Below are 16,883 nucleotides of genomic sequence, written 5' to 3'. Positions count from 1 at the left end.
CATGTCTGAATTTTTGTAGCTGAAATAGATAGACCTACACTGATTGTCTAGCTGTACTGATTTGCCACTTCATATGGTGGACTAGTTTCACTTCTTAAAATTTAACTATAAGCAACACAAAGTAGTTCTTGCTTGTTTCAGATGCTAGAACAAGACATTGCGGGTCGCCAAAGCAGTATAAACACTATGAATGAAAAAGTGAAGAAGTTTACAGAAAAAACGGATCCATCCACTGCATCCTCACTGCAAGCGAAAATGAGTGAACTTGCAGGACGGTTTTCTGAAGCAAGTAACAAGCATAAAGAGAAACTTATGAAAATGGAGGAGTTGAAGACTAAAGTAGAGTTATTTGAAGGTCTGTCAGAAAAACTTCAGTCATTTCTAGATGAGAAAAACCAGGCTCTCAGTGAGACGGAGGCACCGAGGAAGGATGTTAGTGAAGTGTCTCAATATATTCAGGTACTGTAAGCATTCCATTTAAATATATATTGTGTATTTCTAGTATAACTCATTTAAGTGATTAAACAATAACTAAGGCATGCTTGTTTCCCAACTTTGCTTGGTTAGCTGAAATAAAGAATTTTATTTTGAACAAGTGATTGTAAAATCTAACATGAAGTATGTAATCCTATTTTGCAGGAAGCTAGTGTAGAATTGGCACAACATAAGAAGGATCTGGAAGTTTTGCAGCAGCTTCTTGAAGAACTTTCATTCCATGCTCTTCCTGGAGATAAAGCATTGGTATTAGAAAAAGTAAATGCTTTGTCAAAGAAATTCAGAGAAGTAGAGGAGACTGTAAAGGAAAAGTAAGTGTTTCTGCTTTGGATCTGCGAAGTGTTAGTATGACTGCTGTCCTCTTGCATGCGGTCTCAAGAGATTGCATTTAACTACAGAGTAAGATAGGTATTTTATTCACAAAAAGATTCTGTTTGGAAGTACCTCTGTAGTTTGTTTGGTTCAAGAGCTCTAACGTGGGCTTTAAAGGCAAGTAACACTTCAAATTTTGTGATACTCACAGGAGTCCTGTCAGTTCTAAGAAAACCCTACTTCTCCCCTTCTCTGATAGAATATAAATTGCTGCTTGTGCAGATTGCTTTAGAGTACTATTTGGCATCAGGCTGCAAATGAAAACTGGAGAAATTATTAGAGCTTCCATATAAGTTACCTGTACAGCAACGTTAGATTTTCCACATTCTGCTCATATCCATAAAATCAGCTTTTGTGACTCTTTGAATTTAGGAATAGCAGTATCAGATTGGTAATATCTGTTGGTTTAATGATCAGAAGGAATACTGTAATTCCTTTGTCTTTAATTGTCTAGAGAAGAGGATGTATCATCTTGTCAGAAACAAATGGATACGTTTGAGCTCCTTGCAGAATCATTAAAGAAATGGATAAAAGAGACGACAGAAAGAATTCCAGCAGCACAAGCATCTCTGAATACCGAGGAGTTAAAGAAACCTTTGGAAGATACGTTGGTAAGACGTTGTGGAAGAGACGTGAAATATGGCTGAAGGAAATAGGGCATCTATTAGTAACAAAAGTACAGACTTCAGGTGTAAGCAGTCACAGTAGTTGTGGCTAGGGAGCTTGCAGTCTGCATTTACATTCCCATTTCCTTTGCTTGTTCGGATGTGCTGCAGAGGATTCCCAAGTAGCAAGGTTGTTCCTTTCTCTACACTAAATCTTGTAAGTCTGAAGTAATTTTCGTTATGAACAAATGACTATCTTTCTTCACCAGAATTTAAAAGATGAGTGGACGTTAAAAGCACCTGAACTGCAGAAAATGAATAGCAGAGGAACATTGCTGTGTAATCTAATTACTGCTGTGACTTCTCCTGCCAAACTGAGAGCAGTTGCAAAGTCAGGTATGCATTTGTATAATCAGGTAAGCCTAACAGTTCGGGAATTTTTAAAACCTTTAAGACAAAAATTAAGATCTTCCACCCTTGGATTACCTTTCTGAATATTATGGCTTGTGAGAAGTCAGTTAGCCATGTCTGTTCTGACCATTGTTTGCTGTGACTCTCATTTAAATTCTCTAAATGCCGTAGTAATTCAGTACACATTCTGATTGCTTTACATTGCCAAAATATCGTGAAAGTGCTTTGATGTAAATGATTAACAGGGTCCTAAAGCTGTTACTTAAGTATGTAATTCCCAGATAATGAACAAAATGAACAGTATCACATTTGCCTTCACCTCACCCCAGAAAGCTTCTGATAATGAGAAAATTGACTTACTCTGATCGGTGTTCAGTGCTTCACACATCCACCAAGTCCACAAGTAGGAAAAATACAAGCCCTGCTTTTGCAAACACTGAGGTACCCGCACGCCTTTGCTGCCACGCACGCGCTGTGTGACACCAAGCAAACCCATAAGGGTTTGCAGAGTCATGGAGGTTTTGTTAGAAGCGTGATGAGGACATCGTTTCTCTAAAAAGCGAACCTAGGCAAACCTACTCATCCCAACATGATAGCATAATTAATGCTAGCCAATATTTTAGTTGAAACAACAGCACAGAAGGGAATCAACTCCGTATCCCAGCATGACTTTCCTGGGCCAAAATGTATTTCCAGTCTGGAGCTTCAGCTAAATCCTTTTTACCAGTAATCTGATTTTAAAGACAGCAAATCTATTTCCATGATTTTCTGTACTGTAGTGTTCAAATGTTGATTTGTTTTATAGAAACCAGTAATTCTGCTAAAGATCATTCAAGCCATAGCTGAAGGCATGTGGTACCTAGGGTGTTTTAATGGCCATAAGTACATTTGCAATCAGTTCTTGAACTGACTAGGTCTGGAAATAAATTCAAGTGTGTTGGCTTTCACTGGTCATCTGCAAAGGACTGGGAGGATGGGGACTGCCGAAGGATACCTGTTTGGCAAGAATAGAACACTTTCTTTTTCACATCTCGTTGTAGTAGCTGCCTCTGGTTTCATTCTTGCACCAATTTTAAATAAAAATATTTCAAAGAACATTTTGGAACCTTATATAGGATATTTGGGCTCCTTCTTCTGCCCCTTTCTCTACTCTTATGCATCAAGATAGAAAAATAGTTAAATAATGAGCATGTAAGAGCGACTCTAGTCCTCCAGACTAGAGTATTCGCTCTCCTAGACAAGAGCTGTACTGTGTATCACTTAATCACAGTTATAAATTCCAGAGTCCAGCTAATAGAGCATGAAGATTTACAAGGGTCTGACTGGGGCCTGTGACTTCTCTTATCTGGTTTGTTTTCTCTTGCCATCCTCCAGCTGCCATTAATGTGGTGCTCACTGTCCAGCTGGTACTGTGGGGTAGGATGCATAGCCATTTCCAAGGCAACCATTAATCCTTCTCGGTTAACTGCTCATCTGGGAATACATATGTGCAGGAGAGTGGGAAGTAATTCTCCTTGCAGTTCTCTGTGGCTTGACCACGTGTCCCAGCTCTGTGGTCTGACGGTGTTTTACAAATCCCACGTAGCCCTGGTTTCGGAGGCTTAGAAGTGATGTTTAATTAGTAGGGCTGTCTGGGCGAGTGGCTGTCTCCGAGTGACAGTAAGGACTCCACATTGCAATCCCTGTCACGGAGCGTGTGCTCAAGTCTTGTTCATGACAAGATAAGGAGGGGTTTGTCCAGTTGGTATCAAGAGCTTTTTGTGCAGAGGTACAGTGCTGCTAAATGAAAGAATTGTTAAGGTTGGAAAAGACCTTTAATCATCGAGTCCAACCGTTAACCTAACCCTGCCAAGTCCATCGCTAAAACATGTCCCTAAGCACCTGCATGTCTTAAATACCTCCAGGGATTCAACCACTTTCCTGGTGGGTAAAGATGTCCTGAGTAAGCAGTGCCTTTGGTTGCGCTGTCTGCAGTGACCACTCTGGACTTCTTTGCTGTTTTATGTTTAGTGCCCCCCTCAGAGTCGCAGCATTTGCCAGCTAGCGCTCTCCCACGAGACATGGCTGGGTAAAACCGTGTTCTTAGTAGGCACTGGGGAACAGGTTTCTTTTGGGGAGAGGAAGGAAGTGATGTTAGCCATATGGGTGTGAGCAGGTCTCACAGCTAGGGCATAGACCTTTATCCATTATAGTCATTTATTTAGCATAGTATCGTGGGCAGTAGGACTGCTTATACATCATGCATGTGTGCATACTTGTATGTGCATCCGTGTGTACACCCAGCCGCTGTGCATACGCTGTGGATATGTGGTACCACTTGTGGTACTAGCTGTCTGGAGCAGTTTAAACATAAAACAACCTTAAAATATTCCAAGTTTAAATAAACTATGTGCTATTACAAGATCAGCATTCAGATTTTTCTTTAATGTTATGATAAGAGCTATGTATCATGCTGTTTTGAAGAGGAAGTGCAGTGCTGGGTTTTTGGTGGGAAGAGGCCCAGATAAGCATGGGATGTCATCTCTCTTGATCCACAGGTGGCACAATGTTAAATGGTGAAGGAGGAGCTTCAGGAACTCAGGATTTCTTGAAGAGTAAAGGTCAGTGAAAATGTCAGGCTGTGGTAACATAAGGTACCTGCCGATTACTGTTAGATATGTATGTATTTTGTAAATTTTAAGTGAGTGCTTGTAGCAGTCACTGCTAGATTGAAATTTCACATCACCATCGTGTAAGGCAACTATATTGACTAGGACATGATACTAAAATTAATTTAAAAAATATTTATCCTTCCATATTTTCCTTGAAGACAGATCCAAGTCTGGCTGTATTTTCTGAATGAATATGTACTTCTGTATAACACATGGCTTTCGAGAAAATTCTAGTATGGGTGTATGTGGTTTGAAACTTTTTGACACGCACCAGTGTTCACAACACGCACATACGCAGACTTACAAAGCCACACGTTTTATATACATTTGTATTGCTTTATGTGACCAACCCCTTTACAGAAACAAAGGAGCTTACATAGGCACTTGATATGTGCTTGTGGATAGTCACATCCCACGTCCCAAGTCTGCAGTATCCATTCTCCCAAACTATAGTCTACTTAGTGCAGTTTTGCTGCTGTGCAGTCTCTATGATACAAGACATTTGTAATGGTACATGAATGTGAACAAAATATTTTTGCAGTAATGTTAGGCTGTCTTGTAACTAACTGAACTGGTATGTTCAACTTTTTGTTAAGAAATTGTTGCTTAAAATACTGAAGCAACAATGGGTAGAAAGATTTAAAGGTATTTGCGTATGTGTGTGTATTAAAGTAATGATTTCTGTGAAATGAGCCCTTGCAAATAGGAACTTACATTAGGTCATTCACTAGTGTTACCACATTTAAAGTGAATTGGAAATAAATTGTTCAGCGACTTCTTATTTGGAGGACTATTAGCTACTGTAACTCAGAGTACTGTTCAGAAGTTCTTGAAATCTTAAGTATTGTTTCAAGGGCTTGTAACCTCTAACATAGTCTTTGTGCCTCTCTCCTTTTACAGAACTGACCACTGTTCAACAAGCCATGTCTGATGTAAATCACAGTTACGAAGTTTTGGGAGTTTTATTGAAGGAAAAGATTTCAGAACTAGAAAGTATGCTTTCAAAAATGCAGAATATTCAGGAAGAATCAACCTCGATGATGCAGTGGCTGCAAAAAATGGACAAAACTGCATCAGACTGGGAAGCTGCTCCAACTGATAGTGAAGCAGTTAAAGCCCAAGTTGAGCAACATAAGGTACTTAGTGCCTTCAAAAAAGATCTTTCTTGCAGTTTTTGGGCAAACTGTGTTTGAACAACCAATATCTCAGCATAGCTTAATGTTGTACAGAGCATTTGAGTGTACCTAGTAAGCGTGCCAGTCAGGCTTAAAGCAAATCTGGCAAACTGTGTCAGTGGAGTACAAGGAGCACTGTGTCAGAGAGGAGTTACGCAGGACAGAAAATAATAATTTTGGTAGACAGTTTAAATAGGTGAGGCTGTATTGATTATGCAATACACTTTTTTGGTCTCCTTAGTGGTTTCGAGAGGTAGACTGGATTGCTCGTAAGTTCTGAAGGACTGTATCTATCCAAAAGCTGTTTCTCAGCTGCTGGCTTGCTGATACTCCACAGACCTCCCCGTCTCTGCAGCTGCAGCAGCTTATGTCTATTCCAAGGCGGTGTTTCTCTTCAGCAGGCATGTCATGCTTGTTAAGTTATATAGCTGCACAGCAATCTGCTCCCCACTTTTTAATTGATATGAGAAAACAACTGAATCAGCAGTAAGCTTCTGTCCTGTTTCAGCATTGGAGATGTATGCTTCTCAAGCAGTGAAGAACAATATTTACACATGTAAATGTTCATCTGTAAAGGGAAATGTAATGGATAGGGAAAATTCTTGCCTTGCCTGTGATTGTGGATAAACAAGGACAGAATTTGATTCAGCTGAAGTTCTTCTTTTATATTTGGCAGGTCACCCTTAAAAATTAACCTGAACAGCTACCAACTTTCCTCAGACTTGGATAGCATTCAGTCCTAAAAATCAGACTAAATGTTGAAAAAACTCTAGCTCTTTATTTTTAACAGAGAATGTGCAAGGCTAATATGACCATCCTACCCTGATGTAGTAATAAAAAAGTATTTACAGATAGTTGGAAAACTTGAGTGAGTGCTCAGACAAGAGTGATCTTTCTGATGCAGTTGGACCTTTCACTAAAAGTTCTAAATCAAGCACAGTTTGTCAGTGTTTATTTTAGTGGGGTTTGGATAATTAAAATGCAGCTCCATGGGGCAAGCTTTGTTTCTTAAGCATATTTGTATAAGAGCCCTTTGCCAGGCACGTAAGGACTGTTCTCATCTGTCTGTAAGAACAGCATGAATTAGGAATTGCTGAGGCATCTCAGTCTCCTGCTAGGTCTACACTTTAAGCTATGGTGTTCTTTAAACTATAGACATGGATGATGTACATGAAGCAGTCTATCTGTGACAGCAGGACTTCCATTGAGGTAAATGAGGCCACACCATGCTCCTGTCTGTTGGTGCTAGCTGGGTTATTTCTGCTGTGAATTGTACTCTGCCTTAGTCAGTTTGCCTTCTGTACAAGAACAGATTCCAAGTGTGTGTGACTGTGATGGGAGCGAGTGGGTCTTATTTATCTGAATTATTCTAGTTCTGTCACGCGATCAAGTTAAATAATAATTGTTATTATTAGTATAGTTTAAATCTGTCCGATTCTCTCTTCCCCCCAAAATGGACCAGCAACATATGCCATCATAAAGTGTTTTGAGATTCATAGCAGAAGACTCGTATGTAACTGTTAGATATTTATTGTTTATCTTCATGCTTGGCATCTCAGTATTATGTCCTTCGAACTCTGCACTTTACCATTCTTCTTTAGTCACTTCTTTATCTTATCACTTGAACTTGCAGATTTTTGAAACTGAATTAAAGCAAAGTGCGAATAAAGTGCAGGAACTAAAGGACAAAGTGACAGAGCTATTGGAGAAGAACCCTGACTCTCCTGAGGCACCCAAGTGGAGGCAAATGTTGGATAAAATAGGTACTTCAGTAAAGCTGTATTATAGCTCAGACTGATTTGGAACTTGTATAATTATGAATGTTTTAATGTACTAGCAATCACTAGTATTTTTAATATCTTGCTTCCTACTACCCCTTAAATTCTGTGGAAATAACTGCCTTTAGAAGAGTGTAGATCTGGAGTAATTCCACTGATGTCCATGGGCTTTGGATTTATGTCAGTGCAATTGAGACACTCTATAGCTTGACTCCCTGTTTGAGAGGGCTTTATCTTTTTTCAAACAGTGTGCAACTAAAACTTTAATGGTCAGTCACTGCTCCAGGTACATATGTTCTTCTTCTTCCAAAATATAACAGATTAAGTTAATTCTAATTTCACGTAAAGAACAATTTGAGTTGTTGGCAATGCTCTTCTGCAGACTTTTTTCCCATGCACCTAGTGGCTTTTCTAATTTTGTGGGTTGTGGCTTTTTGCCATTTTCTAAAACTGATTCAATAAATGTTGCCTCCCCCCCCCCCCCCCCCCAGTTGGAAACTGCCATGTTTGGACAATAGATTTTGAGACACTACAGTGCATAATTGTCCTTAGCTTTTAAAAATTCTTCTTAAAATTCTTTGTCACATTTTGAATAAATCATAGGTCAATCTTATTCCATAATGATAGGTATTTCTATAGCTATACCAACAGTTATTTTAAAGCTGAGAATTTTTCCAGTCTGTCCTGTTTGTAAGTGAAATTCTGAAAAGTTTAAGTAAGCGCATGAGGTCTCCAGCAGAACTTCAGTAGTGTGGAAAGGGAATTAATACAGAAAGAGCAGAGGTCAAAGACAGTGAAGTGGCAAAAGAAAGTGAGAAAACACGGATGAAATTCAGGGATGAGGAGAGTTAGCAAAATATCAGAGTTTTCTGAGCCAGCACTGACAGTATCACAGAGAGAAGGGGGGAGTTACAAGATGGTAAGACTCAATGGTGGCTCTGGAAGCTGCTTGCTACAAGTGAGAGACAATAGATTGGCCTAGGTAGTGAACCTAAGCTCACACAGTGCTTTTGAGATGCCTGTGTGCAAAAGTATTCTTCTTGCCTGTCATTAGGTACCTGGTTTGGATGTCTAAATGAGGCAGTTAATCTCCACAGGCTCCTAATACAGACATTTGAAAGAGGTGTGCTCCTTCAGAGGGCTGTTGGGAGAAGAATCCTAAATTAGGGCTTTTGCTCACCCTAGGAAAGGTATCTGTTTCTTCTTACTGAAGAAACAGGAAGATTTGTCTGTCTAAATCAGGCACCTAAGTTGTTTGAGACCAAAGCCAGAATTTGGTGGCATTTCATTTAGTAATATTCTCGTCCAGTTTTATTGTATGTTGCATATTCATTGCTCTAAAAATTCTGCATGTAGCTGTGCTAAACTGCAGACCTTAATCCAAGTGTATATGGATCTAGCTGTTAAAAGATGTATTTGTGGAATCACTGCAATAAGGCATCTGGAGTTAATCAGCAAGAAGCCTTATTAGACAGCTCTGTTTATGCTTCATATGTCAGTTCTGCTGTCTGACAACCCATCTGCTAGAACACGCGTGCAATATGTTAACTTTATCATTGTTAGATTCCAAATGGAAAGAGCTCAATCAAGTTACATCTGAGAGACAACAAAAACTAGAGGAATCTTCAAATTACCTGACCCAGTTCCAGACAGCAGAAGCTCAGCTAAAGCACTGGCTTGTAGAAAAAGAGCTAATGGTTAGCGTGCTGGGACCACTATCAATTGATCCTAATATGCTGAATACACAAAAGCAACAGGTTCAGGTGAGTAGTGCCAACATGCATTATTGATTTAAGTTTCTTCTGCTTATTTGCTATTAGCAAAGTACTATTTTGCATCTAGATAGAGTACAGCACAGTTCATATGAGCCATTACATTTGTTTATCAGCAAATAGCTTAAGTCATACTTGACTACAATAATTACAAGAAAAAAATACTGTAAGAGTGAAGAGAGATCAGGACAGCTAAAGGAGAAAAATGTTGAGGAGGTACTGATCCTCTGATATGTTGGGTCCTTTTTTTGTTTTGACCATACTGTGGTTTCTCTGTAGTCAAATGAAAATGTTCCTTTGAAGTTTTATTAATTTGAGTGTGCATTTAACATTGTATGGGCAGTCCTTGTGTGTAGTCTATGCTGTAGGAGCTAGCTTTTTGAGATCTTATTCGCTTGACTGTGCCAGTAGCTAATAAAAATATGAAGGCAAAGGAAATGCAGTGCTGTGAATAGATATGGGGCCAAGAGAGTGAAAGAAAAAGTATAATGAAAAAGTGTCATTTACTTACAGAAATACAGCAAACTGCAGACAAAAGAAACAAAAGTTAAATCAGACGAAGTTGCAGAAGCTAGAAATTTTAATTTCAGACATTTCTATTCTGCCAGTTATTTTAAACTGTGACAAGAAATAGGATTTTTATTTTGCAAAAGTAATATTGAAGCTGACATATCAATATTGACTAAAATGAAGTGTTTAAAACATGAACTATATTCTAATAATATGTGAAAAAGACTTAATACTGGTTTGTAAGTGCTTCAAGAATCTAGACAGCTGGCAGGAGACTATCATGTATCACCTAACAGTCCTTAAAAGTTGAACCTAATTGACTTAAAAGAAAGGGTTTGAAATGTTCTGTAAAGTAAAACCATGGTATTTGTCTCTTCTTCTGCAAGCACTATGACTTACTGTCAAAAAAACCCCAATGCTGGGAACCAGTGATGTAAACTTTTAAGGTCTTACAGTACACATTCAGTCATTTTGTGAATTATCCACATATTCTCTGTGCTATAATAATACATTGCATTATTATGTCAGAATACACCTTCTTTGAAGTTCTAACTTAAGACAAATACTGAAACTGTCTAGAAAACATGACACTTTTGAAAACTAAACAGCGATTATTTTACTTGGTATGGTTACTTAATTACTGTAGTAACAGTATTCATTGTTTACAGATTAACACAATTCATTGTTTTACTTGTATCTGCTGAATGAATTTCCATTAGATGTGTAAATTGACCTCATTTTTTCTGGTTCTTTGATGTAAACTCTTGGAAACAACACAGTTTATGTGTAGAAAGTGCAATTATTTTGCTGGCTTTTAAACTCAGAGATCAACTATTCAATAAGAGAATTAGCTACAACAAATACTACATGATTTTTGTCAGAAGCGCTTTGCTGCTTTTTTTGATGAGGTAAAAAATTTTAAAAATTTTCTTTCCTCCCAGATTCTGCTCAAAGAGTTTGACACCAGAAAGCCACAATATGAGCAGTTAACTATGGCTGGTGAGGGGATTCTGAAGAGACCTGGTGAACATCCACCCTCCCATGAAATTGTAAAAGAGCAACTGGCAGCTGTGGCACAAAAATGGGATAGTCTGACTGGCCAGCTGAGGAACAGATGTGACCGAATTGACCAAGCCATTGTGAAAAGCACAGAGTATCAAAGTCTACTCAGAAGTCTGTCTGATAAGCTAAGTGCCTTGGATAGCAAACTAAGCAGCAGCCTGGCTGTGAGTACACAACCTGATGCTATGAAACAACAACTGGAAATTGCTAGAGAAATGAAGGAGGAAATAGAACAGGAAACGAAGAATATAAATGCAGCTCAAGCTCTTTGTGAAGAGCTGTCGACACTGGTCGGAGAAGAGTATTTGAAAGCAGAACTTACGAGACAGTTAGATGGCATCTTAAAATCATTTAAGGATATTGAGCAAAAATCAGGTTAGTATTTATTGAAAGAAAAATAGTAACAAAGGCATAAAGTAATGCATCACTTTATAGAGATGTTGAGTGAGCTGAGCCTAATGCCAGCTCTCTATCCAGTCCAACCCCCAAGCAGCTGTGCATGAGAATTTAGGAGACCCCATACCCTGAAAGGGTAAAAACAATACTTGGGATCTCTAGTGAACAGTTCAGGAGAGAATTTGAGGTGCAATAGCATGGCTGCTTTTCCCATCTCTTCCTTCAGGTGCACCTTCACTGAATTAGAATACCAAAAGAGGATGCTGTTCCTTGAGCTACCTAACTCTATAGGTGCAGAGTGTAAACCAAAATTGTAATTTTTGGCAAGCACCAGTTTATGGCTTGGTGAAACGGAGTGGTGTTTGCATAAAACTGCCTGTGACAGAAGGGGGGGCTGGTAGTCTGCAGCTTTCCCTTACCTTGTGAACAACAGAACTGAGCAAGTAATACACAGCAAGCAATGACATACTTTGTTCTCCTTAACAGCCTCAGTTTTAGCTTTTTGATTTCCTTTGGTCACAAGGAAGTTCAAAAGATCTCCTTATGAATGTATATTGCCTGCAGGCCATGAGTTAGACACTACTAGGTTAGATTACTTGAATATTCCCTGTGCTTACACTTCATAATGCCATGAAATACCACTGTGTGTTTTTTACCCCCAAAATCTGCCTGAATGGGATTAATGTAGACACAGACTGGCTAAGATCACCTCATTTGATTCATGTCCAGATGCCTTCACTGCTCTGCTGTAGTACAGGCACAAGTCTGTTCCTTGCAAGAAACTTGGTCGTGACTTGGTTTTCTTCCAGTCGAACACCACATACTAACAACTACCTTTCCCTACATTAATGAGCATTCATAATAGAATCAATATTCTTCACTGAATACTAGCAGGTTCTGGTGATGAACCTCAGTGCTGTCTTCTGTTTTGCAGATAACCATGTTCAGGAGCTTCAGTCGGCATATGCCACTTCTCATCAGTTTCAGCAAATGTCTAAGGACTTTCAGGCCTGGCTAGGCAAGAAGAAAGAAGAGCTGAACCAGGCTCGTCCTGTATCAGCCAAACTTGATGCCTTGCAATCACTAATTGAAGAACAGAAGGATTTTAAAAAGACCATGACTGATCAGATTAGTTCATATGAAAGAATTGTTGCAGAAGGAGAAAGTATCTTACAAAAGACTCAAGGAGCGGACAAAGCAGCATTACAGTCCCAAATTGCGACACTCAGAAGTAACTGGGATGGAATAAATAAGCAGGTAAAAGAAAGGGAAGATAAATTAACAGATTGTCTGGAGAAAGCCCTCACATACAAGCAACATGTAGAAAATCTTCAGCCATGGATAGAGAAGTGCCAGAGCAACCTGTGTGAATTAAAGGTTGGCATAAACCCTGTTGAAATAGAGAATTCTGTTGTCCAGGTGAGGGCCTGGCAGAAGGACCTGGATAAACACCATGGGATGGTGGAGCTATTAAACAATACTGCTGAAAGTTTGCTCAGTGCAAGTGAAACAGATAAAGAAATTGTTCAAGAGGAAACTAAGGTACTGAATCAGAAAGTGAATGTGGTCACAGAACAATTACATAAGAAGAGAGAATGCTTGGAAAATATGGCACAAAGGCTGAAAGAGTTTCAGGAATCATCCAGGGAAACTGAGAAACAGCTTAAAAGTGCGAAGGAGCATCTGGAAGCTCATGACTCACTTGGACCTCAGTCTTTCAGTAACAAACACCTGACAATGATGCAGGCCCAGCAGAAAGCTTTGCAGGCTTTAAAGCCTCATGTTGATTTAGTAAAAAAGCTTGCCCAAGACCTGGTGGTGGAAGCTTCCGATTCAGCAGGTGTTTCTGACCTTTTGCTCCAAGCTGAATCTTTGGAGCGGGAATACACTGACGTGAATCAGCAGGTTGAAGATAGGTGCTCATTCTTAGAGACGAAACTTCAGGGAATTGGCCATTTCCAAAACAGCATCCGAGAGATGTTCTCTCAGTTTGCAGGGTTTGATGATGAACTTGATAGCATGGCTCCAGTAGGGAGAGATCTAGAGGTACTGCAATCACAGAGAGAGGACATAAAATGTTTCCTGAAAAAGCTGGAGGATCTTATAATGAATAATGAAAATGCTAATAAAAACTGTAAAATTATGCTAGCCACAGAAGCTGAAGCTTCTCCTGATCTTGCTGGTATAAAGAGAGACTTGGAAGCTTTAAACAAACAGTGCAACAAGCTACTAGACAGAGCAAAAGCCAGGGAAGATCAAGTGGAGGGTACTATTAGCCGTGTTGAGGAGTTTTACAGCAAGCTAAAAGAATTTTCCAGTCTGCTTGAGAGAGCCGAAGAACATGAAGAGTCACAAGGCCCTGTTGGAATGGAAACAGAGACTATTAATCAGCAGCTGAATACATTCAAGGTAGGAAAACTTCTTTCTTAGTGCTATAAAGTATTTTACCACAATGTAATTTTATTAAGTATCTTTGTGAAAGGGATTGGTTAGGTGCAGACCTTGGAGGAGTCTCGTTTCACAGCAGTCAGTCATACCTGTATGCTTTGTACGTGTTTTAAATGGGATATCTTCTCATGCTCCAGGGAAGCTTTCCTTTGCTAGGGCTTGGCAGACGTCGGTAACTTGCCATGCCAACCTGAGGTTCCTGCACCCCAGTTCCCTCTTCACCTCTCTTCACTATCTTGTTTCCTTAAGAGATCCATCTACCTTTTCTGTTTTTGAGCACTGTGTATGTCTCTGTTGTGATGTCTATGTATTACACAAACTTTCTTCTTCAGTGTGGTGTTTTAGACTATGGGTTCACATACCAGCCCATACTCACTTTGCTCGTCAGAGTAGTTTAGTTTTTCTCACATGGGTACAGGCTTCAGCATATGTGGGTTTAAGATCTTACTTTTTGCTATTTCTGTTCTGATACACTGGCCAGTTTTACCTCACTGAATCCCAACTGGATTACCTGGAGACATCCTAGTAAGAAGAAATAGGGTAAAATAAGCCCCCTTTTATATTGGGAGTTTACTGTAGCATCCTTATCCAAAGTGCAGTTTGGAGCTTCTGTGTTCTTTTTTAATATGCCAGTTAGCCATCCTTGTCCAGCTCAAAAAAATGCATTGCAGTGATAGTGGGTGTTAATTGTGCTTTGGTGCTGAAATGAAGTACGGATATTTGCTTGGTTTAGGGTACAATAAATGAATTGTCAGTGCTTACTGGAAAGGTTTATAAATCCTAGATGTAAGCAGTGTTTGAAAATGATCATAAATCTCCTAATGGCTATATAGTAGCACTGAATATTCTGTGCTGCTTTGGTTTAATTTCAGTCTAATATTGATTCAGATGTTTGTATGACTTGTACATTAGTTCACAGTTAATCATAAAAACAAACCTTCATGACAGGATTTGATAAACCATGCTGTTAAAAAAATTACCTTGGAAAAAAGTCCTTACATGCTTGGCCCAACAGAGGGTGCATTTTGCTTGTTTAAACTAAGCCGTATTAGAAAGGAAAACTAAAAGCGAGGACTTTAATCTGGGGATTTCGGATGCAAGTTACTGTGAGTTTTGATGATCTTTCAGAATGCATAAATAGAGACAAAAATCTTGAACAAATAGTTACATTATGAGGAGATTCCATTAGATGCGAGGATTAAAATTGTGTGCCAGTCTGTCCTAACAAGCCTGTCTCGATTTAAAAGAGAAACAAATGTCTTTTCTTTGTATATGGTTAGTAAAACACTTTGGACATTGGAAAATAACAAAAACTCCTGCTGTCATTGCTCTTGCTTATGCTGACTGTACAGGATTTCAGTTGTAGCCAATTTGTGATCTCTAGTTTTACCGTATTTCTTGCATTTTCAAACATTAGATGCAGCTTCAGGTTTTTGTTACTGCTTATATATATATAAGTAAGTATGTATATTTTTTTTGGCAACTGAGCAGTGCTTTAACGGGGAAGCAGCCTGATGAGCAGACAGTAGAAGAATCCAGTTCCCTGTGTGTTGTTTCAGTGTTGTACTTTGTCAGGGCATCGGACAAGACACAGAAATTGTACAGTTCAGGAGTGAGAGCCTTCTCCAGTCTGTGCAGACCTGTAGGGAGATAGTGTCCCTGCAGCCAGAGTGCTTGTATGGTAAAAAGGCTGGAGAGGCAGAAAGGGGAGCAGTGATAGTAGCATGTTTAGATCCAGAAGTCTACTCTAGGATTGTATTTTTATTAGATATTTGTAAGTTTAGAAATATGTTTTGCTCAAAGCAACTATTTTGGGTCATGCTTTTGCTTATGAGTGAAAACATAATGCCATTAAACAGGAGGTGGGAAGTGATGAAAAGGTGAAGGGCTTGTTTAAATCAGTAGAAGAGCAAAGGCGGGGAGTAAAGCAGCAGAGTGGGGAGCCTTTGAAGTTAGGAAATGGGAAGACCAGAATGGGAAGTTTTGCTAGGTGAGGGTGTTATACTGACAGCAGAAGGTTCAGGATCAACAATGACTCTGTAATATTCAGTGTGAGCGCTACTGGGGCACAGCAAAATTACCATAGGGTAATGTACCTCTTCTCCTCCTTATCCTTCCGCAGAGCAGGTTTACCTAAGGCAGCAAACTGTAGGGAGACTGGCTGCCACAAATCCTGCTCCACTCACGGTGTATTTGCTCACGGTTGTGCACGTACACACACACAACCTGAAAATGTGGCTGTGGGCACAAAACCACAGTCTAGCTCCTTATGGCTTTAGCTTCTGTGGTCAAGTACAATCAATTTCTATTCCTCAAGAATGAAGCAAAAGAGTTGTTCTTTGGTAGACAGATTTATTCGCATGAAATCTTTACTCTCTTCAGAGAAGTATCTTGTCTAATGGGCCAGAGGTGATTGTGGTTTGACCGATTTTTCTGTACAAAGAGTTAGAGTGTTGTGCATCTTCTTGGCATGACATTAAAATGTATAGTTATTTTTAAAAAATAAGCAGGCTTTGAGTTGTGTGTATATATATATATATGAAATATGTGTGTATACATACTTGTTTTATTTATATTAATTCTTTGTAATCTACTTATTCCAGTCAGTATAGAGTGTTAAATGGAAAGTACTTGTTGTCAAACTATATTTATTTACAATGCAGATACAAAATTTGCTTTCTGTAAATGAAAATCTCCAGTGGAGTTCATTTGAAAGGAGAGCCATGACTCTTATTTCACAAAATACTCCAGGAAGAGTATAATCAAATGAAGAATTTATCTCAATTAATGTAAACCACACAAAATTAATTACTATTTAACCGAGCTTTGTTAGGTATTTTTTTCCCCAAAGTCTGTGTGCAATGCATGGATTGGTACTAAAAGGAAATCTCAGTAAATTAGGTCTGTTGAGGTACATGGAGCCTGCCACCATTCTTCAAAAGCAAAACAGAAAAGAATTGTGCAAACGGACTGAACCAAACGCCCTGGTTCTGGGTAGTCACACAGTGCTAGGATGTTTGTGGTAGAAGCGGTATTTGCAGCTAGTTTCTCTCTGAAACAGAGAAAGAAAAGCCCCAGAAGCTGAATTATTTTACTTCCTGAAGCCTTTGCACAATTCTTTGGACTGCCATTAAAAGGCATTCTTCCTGGTAGAACCGACATGGCACTGTTACAGCTTTCATCAGTATATGGTTCATTTGATTTTTGC

General features: G+C 39.1%; 1 protein-coding gene across 7 annotated transcripts in view; it reads left to right on the top strand.

Annotated features, from left to right (window-relative positions):
* Positions 1-16,883, top strand: part of DST (dystonin) — a 268,181-nt gene that overhangs the window by 177,057 nt on the left and 74,241 nt on the right. For all 7 annotated transcript variants that reach the window (XM_037393117.1, XM_037393114.1, XM_037393116.1 and 4 more), the window contains 10 exons: positions 142-459; positions 640-806; positions 1,322-1,478; positions 1,742-1,868; positions 4,421-4,483; positions 5,435-5,670; positions 7,343-7,472; positions 9,051-9,250; positions 10,711-11,206; positions 12,162-13,636. In XM_037393117.1, coding sequence (XP_037249014.1) covers positions 142-459; positions 640-806; positions 1,322-1,478; positions 1,742-1,868; positions 4,421-4,483; positions 5,435-5,670; positions 7,343-7,472; positions 9,051-9,250; positions 10,711-11,206; positions 12,162-13,636 — 3,369 coding nt within the window. The remainder of the gene's footprint in view (positions 1-141; positions 460-639; positions 807-1,321; positions 1,479-1,741; positions 1,869-4,420; positions 4,484-5,434; positions 5,671-7,342; positions 7,473-9,050; positions 9,251-10,710; positions 11,207-12,161; positions 13,637-16,883) is intronic.

The sequence above is a fragment of the Falco rusticolus genome, chromosome 6 (genome assembly GCF_015220075.1).
Source record: "Falco rusticolus isolate bFalRus1 chromosome 6, bFalRus1.pri, whole genome shotgun sequence".
Taxonomy (NCBI): Eukaryota; Metazoa; Chordata; class Aves; order Falconiformes; family Falconidae; genus Falco; species Falco rusticolus.
The sequence above is the reverse complement of the archived record's forward strand: the minus strand, read 5'-3'. Positions and strand labels throughout refer to the sequence as shown.